Consider the following 14,432-nt stretch of genomic DNA (forward strand, 5'->3'; position numbering starts at 1 on the left):
GAGGCAGAGGTACAAGAGTACCAGACAACCAGGCACCAGCCAAGCACCCCCGGTACCCGCCGAGCAAGTACTGGCGTTCGGCACCCAGGTACCTGATTCAGGGCGGTCGGCAGCAAGCTAAAGTTGCTAAGGTTGACGACGTGGTCAAGGCCTGGCTTGTAGCCGTGGTGTGTGGTCGGTCGCGGCAGAGCCCACAGGGCGTGGCCAAGCCATTCCCGCCCAGCCAGACAAGTACCCTGGAGGTACTTGATGCGCACCCGTGCCCCGAAGAGGACATCTCGAGTACCCCGGCCCGGGTGCACCAGCCCAGGCGACCTCAATTACGAGACCGCAACCGGCCCCACTGGTCAACGCTGGGCCGTGGTCTCAAGTTGAGGGCTCTCAACGAGCGCTGACGCTGATTTTGTTGCGCAGCCAGGAGTGGGCCCGCTAGTGAAATTGAAACAGGTGCTGGGGGTGCCGGCCATTGGCCCCTGCAACGTCCAGTTTGGACGTCGACATGTGTTACCCCTGTCTGATCCAGCTCGTTCATCACGAGAAGTAGGGCTTGATTTACTCTGTGCATGGGAAAAAGAAGAAAAAGAAAAAAACAAACGAGTCGAGGGGCAAGGGCAAGGGCGACAGCGACCCCTACTCCGACGTCTGTCATAGCAGACAGACCAGTTAACCCAGCCCCTAAACGACGGCGCGAATGCAGGCCCGCCTCTCCAACACTGAAGGTAAATTCTACCATACCGCCAGATGGCTATACCGTCATACCGCCAAATGCCCGCCTCATTTTTCTTTCTGGTGCCATGCAACATGCAGTCAAGCAAGAACCGGCGTGGTGTGGCAGCCTTGAAGCCCGTCCGATCATGCTATCCGCCGGAAGAATGGGCGCAGCCGTGTTGCATTGGATTCTATCAGCCGAGTCAGTCTGAGACTGCTCGCTGTTCATGTAGTTGGAGGTTTTGCAAATCTGACATGTCTCAACAACAGCTGCAGTGGGTGTAGCTGAATGGCGTAAATGAATCTGGAGGCGTCAGTGTTGTTTTGTATCCACCACAATCACAGTTAGCCTTAATTACACCGCGCCAGATTATTTTCCACCGCCTCTGCCTCCCCACCGTATGGAAGCTTCATCGAAGCATCTGAGCCGCTCTGTGTAATTTCTGTCCTTTTTTATGTACATGTCTGTACTCCGTCTACCTACCTAGGTACTTAAGTACCCGGGCAGGTACTTGGGGACAAGCGCGAGGTGGGCCAGCCCCGACTATGCAGCCAGGCACTATTGTATGCAGTGCCATCTCCGTTCATGCCACATAGTCGAATGAGTCCCAATTTCGGCTTGATGGCGAGACCTGCCACTATCACGAGGACATTCGACCCGACACCCTGGCCGATCAATGCTGGATGCAAAAATAAGAAAGACTCAGGAAACATGGGTGGGGGTTAATCATCCCACGTCGAGACGTCGATGTGTCACGCAAGAGGAATGGATGGCGTGAGTGCGCCTGACGTCAAAGCCAAATTGGCCAACTGCTATTATTGTTGTCATGTAATACATACAGAGGACGCAGTTCGGAGTAGCTTCGGTACTCATACTCCATTCTCTGTCATCCGTACTACGTACTGCGTACCCCGTTCCCGAATCATCTGCTCCTTCCCCAACAATTGCTTGTCTCGGATTGACAACAACTCCCTCATCCACTAACCCCTCACACTAAGGGCTCACTCCAAAAAAGAAAAGCAAAAATTATGAGACTTGTCTTTTTTCTAAACGTTATTTCCTTCAGCAGCGGGCCGGAAGGGACCAGACATGATAACCATACAGCCTCACGATGCACCCCATCGCCGCCTGCCACTCGTTTGCAAGCAGCCTAGCTTCACTCCCAGCAACTGTGACACGTAGCACAAACTCCAGTGCAGGAACTGGACAGGGGGAAGGCGTGCAGGCGTGCCTCAACAGGAAACGCGATCACAAAGCAAGTCATCTGGCCACTTGTTACGGCTTGTCCCCGGTCTGCCTACATGGCTTAGGTCAGTGTCCCGGCTAGGGAAGCAATCAACGTCCCTCATTAGCCGGGTTTGGGGCACGTTCCCTAGAGCCAGCCAATACTATTATGTTGATAGCACCGTCACCGGCTATGGAGTCCTGGTCCAGTTGCTCGCCCCGGCATCGTCTGCATCAGGACAAGATGCCCAGTCGACTGTGGCAGCGGACAGAATTGTCCAGTTCTCGAATGTGAGTTCCAACCGGTTTGCCGCTGTAATGGTGGGGCACTGGCCTGATGGATGTTATGCGATACCAAGTGTGCCAAAACAAGCAGATCTCGATCGCTGGGAGGCTGAGTTGTTGCAAAACAGACCCTACGATGCTGCAAAGGCCATTACATGCTGGACCTCGAACGGCAGACTGGCGTCAATTTTCAGCCTCTTCCCCGACGTTTGCGCCAAGAAAATTTCTTCTATTGCGCTGAGATGCTGTTTCTCAGACTGTTTGTTCGGCTAGGGAGTGCTTCAGAATTAAGCCTTCTTACTAGCAGCGCCTTGGCCATTACCATTGACAAGCCTTGTTCCCGTTGCGGTTATGACATGGCAGTCATGGTTCCAAGTGCGAATAATTGAGAATAGCTTGTGTCATTTGACCATCCTGCTGACCGCCAGCTTACCGCGGCATGCCGAATAATATTCATCGACAATTTGTCGGTCAACCCAAATCGACAACTCAGTGGCAGTCGATGCCCATTGACATTCGTCGCACCAGTACTACTAAGAGCCTTTCGAGAAGCCCCCAGCGAAACCCTATCCAGAAGAACTGTACGGAGCATTGCCGTCAATCAAATCACGGTGAGCCCTTGGCAACCCTTGCCAGTCACCAGAGAGAACCCGAGGCCCGGGCCGGGGTTAGTATTGCCAGTCTATCACGCGGTCATTCGTCCTGCAGCCTTACCACCCAACCACCTTCCCATGGATTTGGGTCCCGTTGCGTCAGGCTGCTAGGTTCGCACCTCGAACTCGAAAATCCAATCACCATCCTTGAATCTATCATAATAGGACTCAAAAGCAGGACAAGGACTAGGCCAGCTGCAGCAATGACTCACCTTGTGGACATTCTGTTTGCTGAGTTGGCAGGCAGATCCGAACCACCGCAACTCCAATTGGAGAAGTGCTTGCTCTGTTCTCCTTGCTCCATCTACATTCTACATGCAGCTCGGTAGCAGTGGGGTTTTGACGATGGTGACGGGCCTGTTCTCTCTCAACTGGTCGGATTGCCTTGTGATTCTAGCCCCATCATCAGGAATCCGGAGATGAGCAACGGAGTTGATAAGCGGGTCAACAAAGAGCCACAATGAAATCATAAGGGTCCTAGCCGAACCGGGGTAATAATAGCTGAACAAAGATTCACGAGCATGGGTACTTTTTCTTCTTCTTTTTCTAATTCCAGAGGCCCCCTTCGACCCACAAATTGCCATGGATGAATATTGAACGAATGATGCTACCGGTTGCTCGGTAGGTTGCCGAACGATGAGCATGCACCAATTTACTCTCAGTGGCCAGAAGTCACTGTCCAAAAGGCGTTTGATGTTTTACAACAAATGCTACGAGGCCATGGTGTCCTAGTCTCAGAGCTTGCCTACGTACCCAGATTTGAGCATATGCCGCAAATCATAGAGACGGGCGGCAACTTAATCCATCTGCCTCCGTACACGCGCACTGTTCCTCAACACATTACCTCAAAGTACCGCACCTGCGGAATACCCAATCAGCCTATGCCGACATCTGGGATAGACTTGCTAAAATGGGCTAGTTGTCATCGCTTCGTCAATTAGCAACGCTTCAAGAAAGCCATTGGGTAGTGGGTTGGGTCGATGTCCAAGGTTAAACCTCACCGCCGTTTCATCGTGATGCAGATCTACAACCAAGTTGTTAGAAAATTGCCTCTCAAAGTGAGAATGATCTCTTCAGCCTCGGAACCGTCCATCCCTGACGGGACATTTCCTTGTCCTCTGGGCCTATAATTTCGTGGCTGAGATCAATTTCGACGACGCATGCTGATGGCCTGATTAAAACAGTGTAATCTGTACAATGCCCTCTGTTTCGCGCCTCTACTAGTGCCACACAATTGATTGTACGGAGTACCAGATTTTGACTTAACATTGCCTGTTTCAGGGCAGTTGACGTTTTTACTTAGGGCTGTGCGTTCTTCGGTCATGGCCTAAGGGGCCACCCTATTATTTACCAGCAAAATGGGAAGTTAGGGGTGGTCGATGCCAAGATGAGGACGAAATGAATTATTCCGTGGCTTGAGGCTTGCCCATGCGTGCATGCGCCCGTACATTGCCAATTAAAAGAGCACGGCCGCTTTTCTTCAATGCAGTTTAATATCCTCACTGATTTGGGAGGGCATCACGAGTAATTGCTTTCTGGTCTTGTATCCTTTTTCTCCTTCTCCTTCTTTCTTCCCTGTCGCCGAGTCAAAGCTTCCAACAGTGACAGAGACTGTCAGCGGCGTTCTCAGCACAGGGCGATTATGCATGCATAACGGTAGGCATTTCATTCTATTCGGGCGCAGTCAATCAATATTGCAATATTGGATCTCCCCAGCACCGACGAGAGGAATTTCGGCCTGCCCTCAAACCCTTCCGGATGGAAGCCTCCCAGTTTCAGCAATATGATGATTCCGATACTCCTGAGGGACCGAGACAGGCCCAAAATCTTGCAGAGATTTTTTTTTTTTTTTTTTTTTTTTTTTTTTTTTTTTTTTTTTTTTTTTTGCAGTGTCAGCTCACGGCTGACGGCATCGTAAGTCATCTGACGGCTATGACAGCAGAGATTGCTGGCCCTCGTGCAACATGCCAATATCCCAGTTATCCAAGACGAATGCCTGGGGGTTCTGGCCCTGCTACTCCGCAAAAGCACGACCCAGAAACTGGGATGCTGGACCCCGATGCTTGTCTCTGAACCAGCCAGCTGGGACGGGCGTATCGATGCCTCCTGTGTCGAGCCGAGTCGTGTGCACTCTAACCCCTGTTTGAGTAACCAGCCGTGACTTTATAGGGGGGTATATGACCAATAAGAAATATAAGTTATAGAGAGGAGGTGGGGGAAGTAAGTACCTGATTTTTATAAGAGAAAAAAAAATTACAGGTGATCATGTTCTCTACCAGGGCTCGCTAATATCCCTGCTAATTACTTAACAATATCACACCTAAAATACCTACATCGCTGATACAGCAAGGTCCCCTTGCTCTATCAACCATGTTAGGTCACGGGTGGTTAATCAAACAGGGGTTGAAGTGTTATGCAGCAGCGCTGGTTCTGGGTTCTGCGCACGCAGGTGTGATATGTACATAAGACGCGGCCTGACTTCCAGAACCACTGGTGTTCCCGCAGGATGCACTGCATATCCTGGTTCGGGGTTGCGTCAGGCTGCACTATTGTCCAGCGCTGCGGCCGCGGACTGAGAAAACGATGCGTGTCACTAATAGCTGGTCCTTATTACACGTGTGTCTCACCTCTCGGTCGCGCAAGCTGCATCCCGAGAAGGGATTCAATATCTGAATTATCACGTTTGCTCCTTTCGTAAGCGACGGCATGTATCGATGAACCCTGCAGCGGATGGATCAAAGGGGAGTAAACGACAGTTTGAAGGCTCACCGTCGTCATCGTTGGGAGTACCACTGCGGAGAGACTTGGTGAGGCTGGTTCGCCAGGCCCTGGACGAGCGTCAGTCAGCTCATCACTGGATCCCTTTTCAGGCTTGCATACGATCATGACCATGTCGTGGGTTTCAGGCTGAGGCCTTTTTGCTTTTCTGGATACAAGGCGTGTCCGGCGTCCAGGGTACCAATTTCATCCCAAGTCTCGGCTTCGAGGCAGTTGGTGTACGCTCACCCGCTCGGCAATGGAGATGAACCGAAAGCTGGTGAAAAATGTTATTGTCATGGCCAGGCAGATGCCGGTTCCGCCAAGAGAACCTTAATCGATGACGCTTAGACTTTGACAATACTTTTGTGTATATTGGAATAAAAGTCAAGCAGGGCCATGCATGCTAATTCACTGGCGTGTGTCACATTTTGGTCATGACGCGGCATGGACCTGCCAAATATCCCTTTGAATGTGCGAAGGTGCAGCTTTTGTAGCGGACCGGGGTATGGGCCAATAAGAAGCCAATTATTAAAAGGTACCTAACCACACTAAGAAATTATATGATGATATAAGTACCAGTAATCTTTAGATTTACACAAAGCTACCTCGCACTTATCGCAGCCGAATTGGGCGTACGGGGCCTTTTTGGCCCTATTCCGGAGACCTCTGTAAGCGCTGTTTTTTGGCTTTGTGACCTAATTTTGACCACATTGAAAGCCTTGACAAGCGTGGCATTGAGCCCTTTTCCCTCGTTGGACAAGATTATGCTGTGATAAGGGCGTAAAAATGTCGCCCGCCCGAAATCTCTGCCGGCTCGAGGCAAACAAATAACGCATTATCGGCTGTTGAGATACTCGCGATGTCACTTTTTGGCTCCATTATATAAAGGCCGGAATTATTAGTATGATAATTTTGGTGTGGAAGGTTTAGTGGCTGACCTTGTTGCAAGAAAGGTACCGGCTAGGTATCGCAGAACAAGTGGGTCCGTTACAAAAGCTGCACCTTCGCACATTCAAAGGGATACGAGGTTGAGACGGCTTTCGAACTCCTCAGCCTCGAACTTGGAGGATTGGCATGGCCCCGCAGCCTTGTATCACTACCAGGAGATGCAGAGACACGGGCGTTCAACTGATCTCGATGATACTGAAGGATTTAGACTTCATGCAGAACTCCAGTTTGGAGTGCCGAAGACCGGGAACGTACTTGCGCTTCCAAGCTCAATCTTCCAGACTCCCCCTCAATCGGCGGCGCACTGACCATCAGCCGTTCCGACGTCCCTTTTCGACGCCTTCTCTTGGAAAAAGTGAAGAGGCCGTGCATTTTCGCCCCAATGTCATCAGGCTTGGCATTCCGCAGCGTATATGCACTGGGAGCACAATCAAAGCCATCTCAATGCCAAACGCCCTCACCCGTCGGAAGCTATTTACAAAGATAATCGGTAGCGGGTCAATAGTCTCGTCGGCCAATAAGCCATCCAAGCACACTCGGTTCATATGCACTCGGGCTTCGTAACGGCTGTCGCCTCCATATTATTTACGGCAAAAGCGGAGTGAAATTCCGGCGAAACCGTATGTATCTCACGGGATATTCCAGGTCATGGCGTGCCTGGAGTGGTTTCACTTGCTGACCACTTTGCGATGCGTAGCCCACGAGCATCGACGATAACCCGTGGTGATTGTAATCATGCCATTATACGTACGGAGGGCGCCTTGCACCCGTACTCCGTATTCCAAGGCAAGCCACAACATTTGGAGCTCAAAGCCGCCACGTGGAAACAAGGACTGTAGCCAATCACTGCGCCTGTTGGCCCCTGGCCGAGCGTTTCTCACTTTTTGGTGGTGCAGAGATGCGGCCGAGTCGGCTTTCGAGATGGCAATTGGACACCTTACGCAACGAGGTCTCAAACATGTGGAATCGTTCGATATTCTTCACGGCTTGTCCTGGCTGGCTGAAGGACGGCATACATTCCGAGTCCTTGTGCTCGTTGCATATTGGGCTGTTTTACGACATGACCTTTGGGAACCAGAAAAAGAAGAAGGGCCTCGCCTTCTGAGACGAGTCAACGACTAGCGATGCAGCGTTGATTCTCATCTGGACATATGGAGCCTCGAGCCGTTTCTGCTTGCTTCGTTACCACTCAACTTACAAGCTCCAGTCCAGTGCGGCAAGTACTCGGCGGTATCCCATCGGCAAAATCAGGATATGGTTGCCATGCTCTCTGTTTGGTCAAGCGGCATAAAAAGGAAGCTTGTTGCTTCGCAGCTCCTTTGCAATATCCAGGACGCCTTTATTCCGCTCGCGTGTGTAATCGTCCGCCCAGTCCGCCGCGCTGAACAAACGTGCGCCTTGCCTGGACATGGCCCGTTTCCCACGCCACCAGGCACACCCATATGCAAACATGCAAACATGCACGGCTCACCACATCTTGCAAGGGTTTGGCATGTCCTCGGAATCAATCACGACAACAAAATCGAAAGATAAGCCGCACCGGCCGCGGCGTCTTACGCATCCACCATCCGAGCCGGCCAGCTGCCGTGGATGCATGTGGGTGTGGTCTTGAGACGGACACGTCGGAATTGATGCCAATAATAACTACTTGACGCCATAATCATGAAGATATCGGTCCACCTCGCGAGCCGTCCAGGCCACATTGGCGCGTCCGCGGGCAGCGTTTCCAATATCCAGCGCCTCACCTTCGGACGCCGATGTACAGCTCTACAAGCAACAGATACTTGGGCAACAAGTACACATGGCATACTGCAAAGTTTCGAGGCGTCAACCCTTGGCAATGTGTCACAACATGCTTTTAACACCACTGTATTTTGGCCATATGTAACTACATGAGGACTACCTAGCCTGGGTAGCTTCGGCTCTTCAGACTGGGCCAGGTTTGAGAGTCGACTATCCCCAGCATCCCCAATGACGTTGCCCCCTCCCTTTGGCTCAGGGACGGGAACTAGGTACTCTGATTACCGAGAAGTTATCGAGTCAGAACTAGTCAGCTCTTGGTCAGACGAGACACGAGACGCATGTTTTTGTGATGACAACTCCCAGCTCCACTTGTCATGTTTTTTGGGGGTAGTGGTAGGGACAATGTGATAATCACCCCTGGGAAATGAGATTGACACTGTCGTGATTAAAGGTTGATGCTACGTGACTTGTGCTACACACCCATGTGACGAAACTAACGATGGGACGAGACCGGCACACTCCAGCGGACAAAATCATGGGCAAAGACGATATTTCGAGCAGTCTGGAAAGTTGAAAGAAAGAAAAAAGACCTAGACTAAATGAAGAGCGACGGCGACATTGGCCGGCGAGGACGGCGATGATGACCATGGCCTCCACACCAAGAAACGAGCGGTAAAACGCATCATCCCGTTGAATCCCTGTCCAGGATGCCTTCCACATGACCAGCTTTCGCGATTGATTGCCTACCTGGGTTGTGACGTCGAAACTAGTCAAGGCAAGGAGGTCTCAGAAACAATATCCTCGCACCTCCGCACCTCCGCACCTCCGCACCTCAGTCGACCAGCATGTTGGTTGCAATCGCGCCAATCAGACGTCTTCTGCTTTTGAACCCCTGGCTCGTCACCCCTCCTCCCCTCCCAGTACGGAGTAATTTCCATCACAAACTTACTTTTCGGTTTGGAGACATTTTCCCTCAATTCCGGTGTTTGCTAAGGATGGAGATTTGTGCAAAAGCCGATGCTTCCTCTTGGTAAGGGGTCGGATGTACAGCATTCTGGCCGGGGGAGTTTCATGCTGGTTGTCCTTCTGGGGACTGAAATGACGGATCGTGCCGACTGGCAAGGTGTTTCTCTTTTGCTTTGTGTGAGAGGAAGGTGTCATGCGTCAGGATCACACACTTTCTCCGTGCGGGGCAATTCAGCTGTTTCGACAGCATGTTCAGCTTTTGTCTTGGCGTGGAGGAGCTTCACAAGGTTGTTTGAAAAGGAGCCCGTACGGAGCAATGGCTGACGTGGACGTGGTTGCTGCACGCAAACGCTGCACGCCCTAGTGTTTTGGGCAAGTTGTTTGGGAAACAACGGAGACAATCGTCATCAGACGAATTACGCCATGTTGGTAGAACAGCGATTTCGGTTTCTGACGCTGTTTTGACTTGGGTATGAGTACAATACTTCGACTTTATACGGAGTAGAGAGTGTGCGTTTGAGTCATTGAATGCCATATTTCAGGCAACATCTTCACCGACTGGGATCTGCGTTGAGGTGATCCAGTTCTCCATACTGGCTTGGCCTTCAGGTTTGTTGGTGCCGTCGTGCCGAGGTCGTGGGGTCTTGTTTTCCCTTTTCCTCACGACGAGACAGAGCACACGCCCGTAGATAGCGAATCCTTCGTAAGACACATCCATGGTTAGCTTCTTCTTGTCGTCGTCGTCGTCGTCTTCATCCTCGTCCGTGGCGTCGGGAAACCGTGTCCGCTTCAACGCCGGCTCGTCTGCATCGGAATCGATTTCAATAGCATCTTGCCCTTCTGCCTCTACATGACTGTTTTGGATTCTTGCGTTTGAATTGACATTGTCCCTGTGTCTCTTAGACCGCGTCTGAGCGCTGGCAACGGGAATGTCTGATAGTCTCACGTCGTCGCCGTCGTCGCTGTCTTCTTCCCGCAAACCAGGCACCTCATTCCCGCCATCAACATCAACAGGAACGATGTTAGTCTCGCCTATAAGTTTTGTGGAATTAGACTGCATCATATGGGGACCCTTCTCCCGAAAATGCTTCTTCTTTGTCAGGAGAGAGTGACGGGTCGACGTTTCGGTCAAGAACATGGACACTTCAAAATCGTCTGTAGGCTTTTCAGTAGGAAACCCCCAGTCTCATTGGCCCGGTGCCCGCATACCTTGTACAATCACGTCCTTGATATTTTTCTTTTTGGAACCCTTCTTCTTGCTTCGTTCCTTTTCTTCACGGAGCTTGGGAAGCACGAGCGGCCGGATGTTATCAATGATGCGAGGCAGAACGGCATAGCGCGGGTTGAGAAGCCATGACTGCGCGAGTGAAGGGTTGTCTAGGTATATGCGGCATTCTAGGACAGAATATTTTGTGATTCGTAAATAGCGACGTATGGGCGCCATGCTGTGCTGGCTTTACCGGATGCTTGTGATGCGAAGTTCATGGTCCCGGGGGCTGTGGTAGTTGCACCAGACCCCAGACCAGCATCAGTATAATGTCTGGTACTGCCTGCCCCACGTCATGCTGTCAAGTGCGCTAAACTGGACCCCCGAGTTCTTCTGGGGTCTGGCAGCCCAACGCCAGACGCGCTCAAGCTGGTCGGCTCGCCGCAAAGTGACAAATTTCTCAACTTCTCGGACTGCGACGACGTGCCTTGACAAGCCACGGCCGAGCTCGACCAGCACGTCCTGGGCCATGACACAGGGACGAAGATGTCCAAGTCATGGAAAGCGACCTTGAAGCTCCCCAAGTCGAGTTTTCCGTAAGTATGCAAGCCCGCTGGATGTCGCACGAGTCGAGGCACCTCGCTCACTTTTTGGTACAGGGCACGTCCGAATCCGAAGCTGCAGCAACGATATCTTCGAGACTGCAGCGACGACCTATACCAATGGCAGACGAGCAATCGGCCCCAGAACGACCCATTCGTCCTGCACGATGGCCCCCCATACGCCAACGGCCCGCTACACATCGGCCATGCCCTCAACAAGATCCTCAAGGACATGATTGTTCGCAGCCAGGTGCAAAACGGAAAGCGAGTAGTGTACAGGCCAGGCTGGGATTGCCATGGTCTCCCAATTGAGATGAAAGCCTTGGGGTCCAACACCGCAGGGGGACTAAGTCCCGTCAAAGTGCGCGAATCGGCGAGAAAGCTGGCTAGCAAGACCATTACCGAACAAGCGAAGGGATTTCAATCATTTGGGGTCATGGCCGATTGGGAGAACAGATGGACTACAATGGACCGCGAATACGAAATACGCCAATTGAGGGTCTTTCAGAAAATGGTGCGCCATGGACTGATTTACCGCAAGCACAAGCCTGTATACTGGTCCGTCTCGTCGAGGACGGCGCTGGCGGAAGCCGAGTTGGAGTATCGCGAAGACCATGTCTCTCATGCGGCATATGTCAGACTTCCTATTGTTTCGGACTTGAGTTCGATACCGGCCCTTGCTGGCTTTGACGGTCCTATATACGCTGCTATATGGACGACTACCCCGTGGACCCTCCCTGCTAATAAGGCCATCGCCGTTCATGACAAGTTGCTGTACTCGTTGTTACGAGTTGGCGACTATGGTCTTTTGGTTGGCTCCAGCCGTGTTGATGCTATGCGCGAACTGTTGCCCCCGTTTGAGGTCGTGGACGACTCGATTTGCGGTTCGGAAATAGCTGGATTGAGATATCGAAATGCGCTGCGCGGCAAGCTAGCGGCAGAGCAACCCATTGTTCATGCCGACTTTGTATCTGCTGATTCGGGTACAGGGCTGGTGCATATGGCGCCCGGACACGGTCAGGATGATTATGAAGCGTGTGCTAGGCTTGGAATCGAGGCGTTTGCTCCTGTTACAGACGAAGGATTCTTTACGCAGGAGGCGTACCCCGATCGGCCTCAGCTGCTCACCGGCGCCCGTTCAATCTTGGAAGGCGGTGGCAAGGCCGTCTTGGAATTAATAAAGGACGACGTTCTCGCTACGCACGATATCCAGCACAAGTATCCGTACGACTGGCGGACGAAACAGCCCGTTGTTTTAAGAGCAACAGCGCAATGGTTCGCGGATGTGGGACGGATAAAAGAGGGCTCGTTGAAGGCACTGAGCAACGTGCGGTTCGTTCCGGAATCGGGGAGATCTCGTCTAGAGAGCTTTGTCAAGGGCAGAAGCGAGTGGTGCATCTCGCGGCAGCGCTCGTGGGGGGTTCCAATTCCCGCCCTCTACGATGAGGCTGGCAATGCCGTCATGGACGAAGAAACCATCGAGCACATTATTTCTGTGATGCAGCAGCGGACGTCACAGGCGTGGTTCTCTGATCCGATTGACGATCCTGCCTGGGTGCCGGCAAATCTCCAGGGCAGACATTGGAGAGGCACAGACACCATGGATGTATGGTTCGACAGCGGCACCAGCTGGACGGAAGTCGGGCAGCCTGTCGACGTCTATCTTGAAGGCTCGGACCAACATCGCGGCTGGTTTCAATCGAGTTTGCTAACGTACGTTGCATCGCAAAAGGCGGACGGTGTGTCGGACGCAGACATCCAACCGCCTTTCAGGACGCTCATTACTCACGGATTCACTCTTGACGCCCAGGGAAAGAAGATGTCCAAGTCACTTGGCAATACCATTGTTCCTGAAGAGGTCATAGATGGGCGACTGCTGCCGCCGCTGAAGGGAAAAAGCAAAGGTGGTAGCAAAGACGCGCCTCGTTTCGACGCCCTTGGTGCGGATGCTCTACGACTGTGGGCTGCTAGTTGTGATTTTACGTCTGATATATTGATTGGACCTTCTATCCTGCAACCAATTCACAACGCGCTCATCAAGTATCGTACCATTGTGAAGATGGTGCTCGGGTCGCTGCACGAGTCCAGCCGCAGCGCTCCGCTTACCAAGCTCGATCAAATGGCCATTGCGCAGTTATCCGACACCATGGCTCAGGTTTGGGAGGCTGTCAATAACTACGAGTTCCACAAGGCAACAGGCCTTATCAATCGCTGGGTAGCAACTGATCTGTCTGCTTTCTATCTCGAGGCGCTCAAGGATCGTCTGTATTGCGGTGACGGCGGGGGCGCCCTTGAACCCATCTTCATTGGGTTCCTGCGCATGCTAGCACCTATCACACCGGTATTAGTTGAGGAAGCATGGTCCCATCGCCCGTCATGGATGGTTCATGATGTGTAAGTTTTATTATCGGTGCATGTTGGGGAGTCGTAAAAGTCTAACAACCACGTAGCAACTTGAAACATCCAGCTCGACAATTATACAAGTCACCGCTGATCGATCCATCTCGACTAACAGTCGATCCGGACAAACTCCGTCGCGATGCAGTGTCCCTGGGGATTGTCCATGGTGCTGTCAAGGCTGGTTTGGAACAAGCACGTGAGGCGAAAGCCCTAGGCAGTTCGCTTCAATGTTCCATTCTTATCAACACTGAGAACAACGAGTTGGCAACCCTGCTTGACGAATATCTCGACGAGCTTGACGCGATGTTTGTAGTGTCACATGTGGACGTGAACAGGGCAGTGGACGATGAACCAGCCTGGTGCTACACGCGGGAATTCGAGCTCCCTGCGGCGCCGGGGGGTACAGTGCATGTGTTACCTCCGCGACGGGAGAAGTGCTCTAGGTGTTGGAGATACCTTGCTGCGCAGGAAGATGGGCTTTGTGTTAGGTGCGAGGATGCAGTTGGTGATGTCGCGGCTGCTGCGTAGGCGGTGTACGTCCCTGGAATGATTTTGTATGGATAGACATAGAGTGTACATCACCACACAATCATGTACAATAGAAATCCTATACGAGAATACGCCATGAACTTGACCATATGTGTGAGGGCAGCGCACATCAGCAAACGTAGGCTCTTTGGAGAAGGGAGCTTTGTCCGAGTCTCACATGCCAGCATGACGATTGGCAGCAGCATTGGGTCTGCTGATTGGTCTTACGCCGACTCCTGCAAGCCGTCCTGATTCTTGAGCTGTTGGGCGACGCAGTAATACAGTACTGCGTTGATATGCACGCACTTGCATGCTAGGCAGCTGATGCCGGGACATCTGGAGTGTGTGTGGCTGCAGGAAGCCGTTCAAGACTCTGGTGTTGGTACGTTTGCAGCCACACCGTTGGG

General features: G+C 52.1%; 4 protein-coding genes across 4 annotated transcripts; 2 read left to right on the forward strand and 2 right to left on the reverse strand.

Moving 5' to 3' along the window:
* Positions 1 to 2,657: 2,657 nt before the first annotated feature.
* J3458_019873 (uncharacterized protein) lies at positions 2,658 to 3,200 on the forward strand (the record flags this gene model as incomplete). The annotated part of the gene is made up of 1 exon (XM_066121738.1): positions 2,658 to 3,200. The coding sequence occupies one exon, from the start codon at positions 2,658 to 2,660 to the stop codon at positions 3,198 to 3,200; it is 543 nt and encodes a 180-aa protein (XP_065973355.1).
* A 5,533-nt stretch (positions 3,201 to 8,733) lies between these two features.
* Positions 8,734 to 9,042, reverse strand: J3458_019874 (uncharacterized protein; the record flags this gene model as incomplete). The annotated part of the gene is made up of 1 exon (XM_066121739.1): positions 8,734 to 9,042. One exon carries the CDS (start codon positions 9,040 to 9,042, stop codon positions 8,734 to 8,736), a length of 309 nt encoding a protein of 102 aa, XP_065973356.1.
* A 784-nt stretch (positions 9,043 to 9,826) lies between these two features.
* Positions 9,827 to 10,732, reverse strand: J3458_019875 (uncharacterized protein; the record flags this gene model as incomplete). Its single annotated transcript, XM_007815417.2, has 2 exons — positions 9,827 to 10,443; positions 10,498 to 10,732. 2 exons carry the CDS (start codon positions 10,730 to 10,732, stop codon positions 9,827 to 9,829), a joined length of 852 nt encoding a protein of 283 aa, XP_007813608.2.
* Positions 10,733 to 10,815: 83 nt separating this feature from the next.
* On the forward strand, positions 10,816 to 14,210 carry ISM1_2 (isoleucine-tRNA ligase). The gene is made up of 3 exons (XM_007815418.2): positions 10,816 to 11,091; positions 11,155 to 13,491; positions 13,548 to 14,210. The coding sequence occupies exons 1-3, from the start codon at positions 11,042 to 11,044 to the stop codon at positions 14,023 to 14,025; spliced, it is 2,865 nt and encodes a 954-aa protein (XP_007813609.2). The 5' UTR covers positions 10,816 to 11,041; the 3' UTR covers positions 14,026 to 14,210.
* Positions 14,211 to 14,432: the final 222 nt, after the last annotated feature.

This window comes from Metarhizium acridum, assembly GCF_019434415.1.
Source record: "Metarhizium acridum strain ARSEF 324 chromosome Unknown scaffold_568, whole genome shotgun sequence".
In the NCBI taxonomy this organism is placed as follows: Eukaryota; Fungi; Ascomycota; class Sordariomycetes; order Hypocreales; family Clavicipitaceae; genus Metarhizium; species Metarhizium acridum.

What these genes read in the sequence shown, in the direction of transcription:
- ISM1_2 (XM_007815418.2), top strand. Translation starts at nt 11,042, where the DNA reads ATGTCCAAGTCATGGAAAGCGACCTTGAAGCTCCCCAAGTCGAGTTTT. An exon ending in CTCCCCAAGTCGAGTTTTCC is followed by an intron (nt 11,092 to 11,154) that starts GTAAGTATGCAA and finishes TTTTTGGTACAG; the next exon opens with GGCACGTCCGAATCCGAAGC. An exon ending in TCATGGATGGTTCATGATGT is followed by an intron (nt 13,492 to 13,547) that starts GTAAGTTTTATT and finishes ACAACCACGTAG; the next exon opens with CAACTTGAAACATCCAGCTC.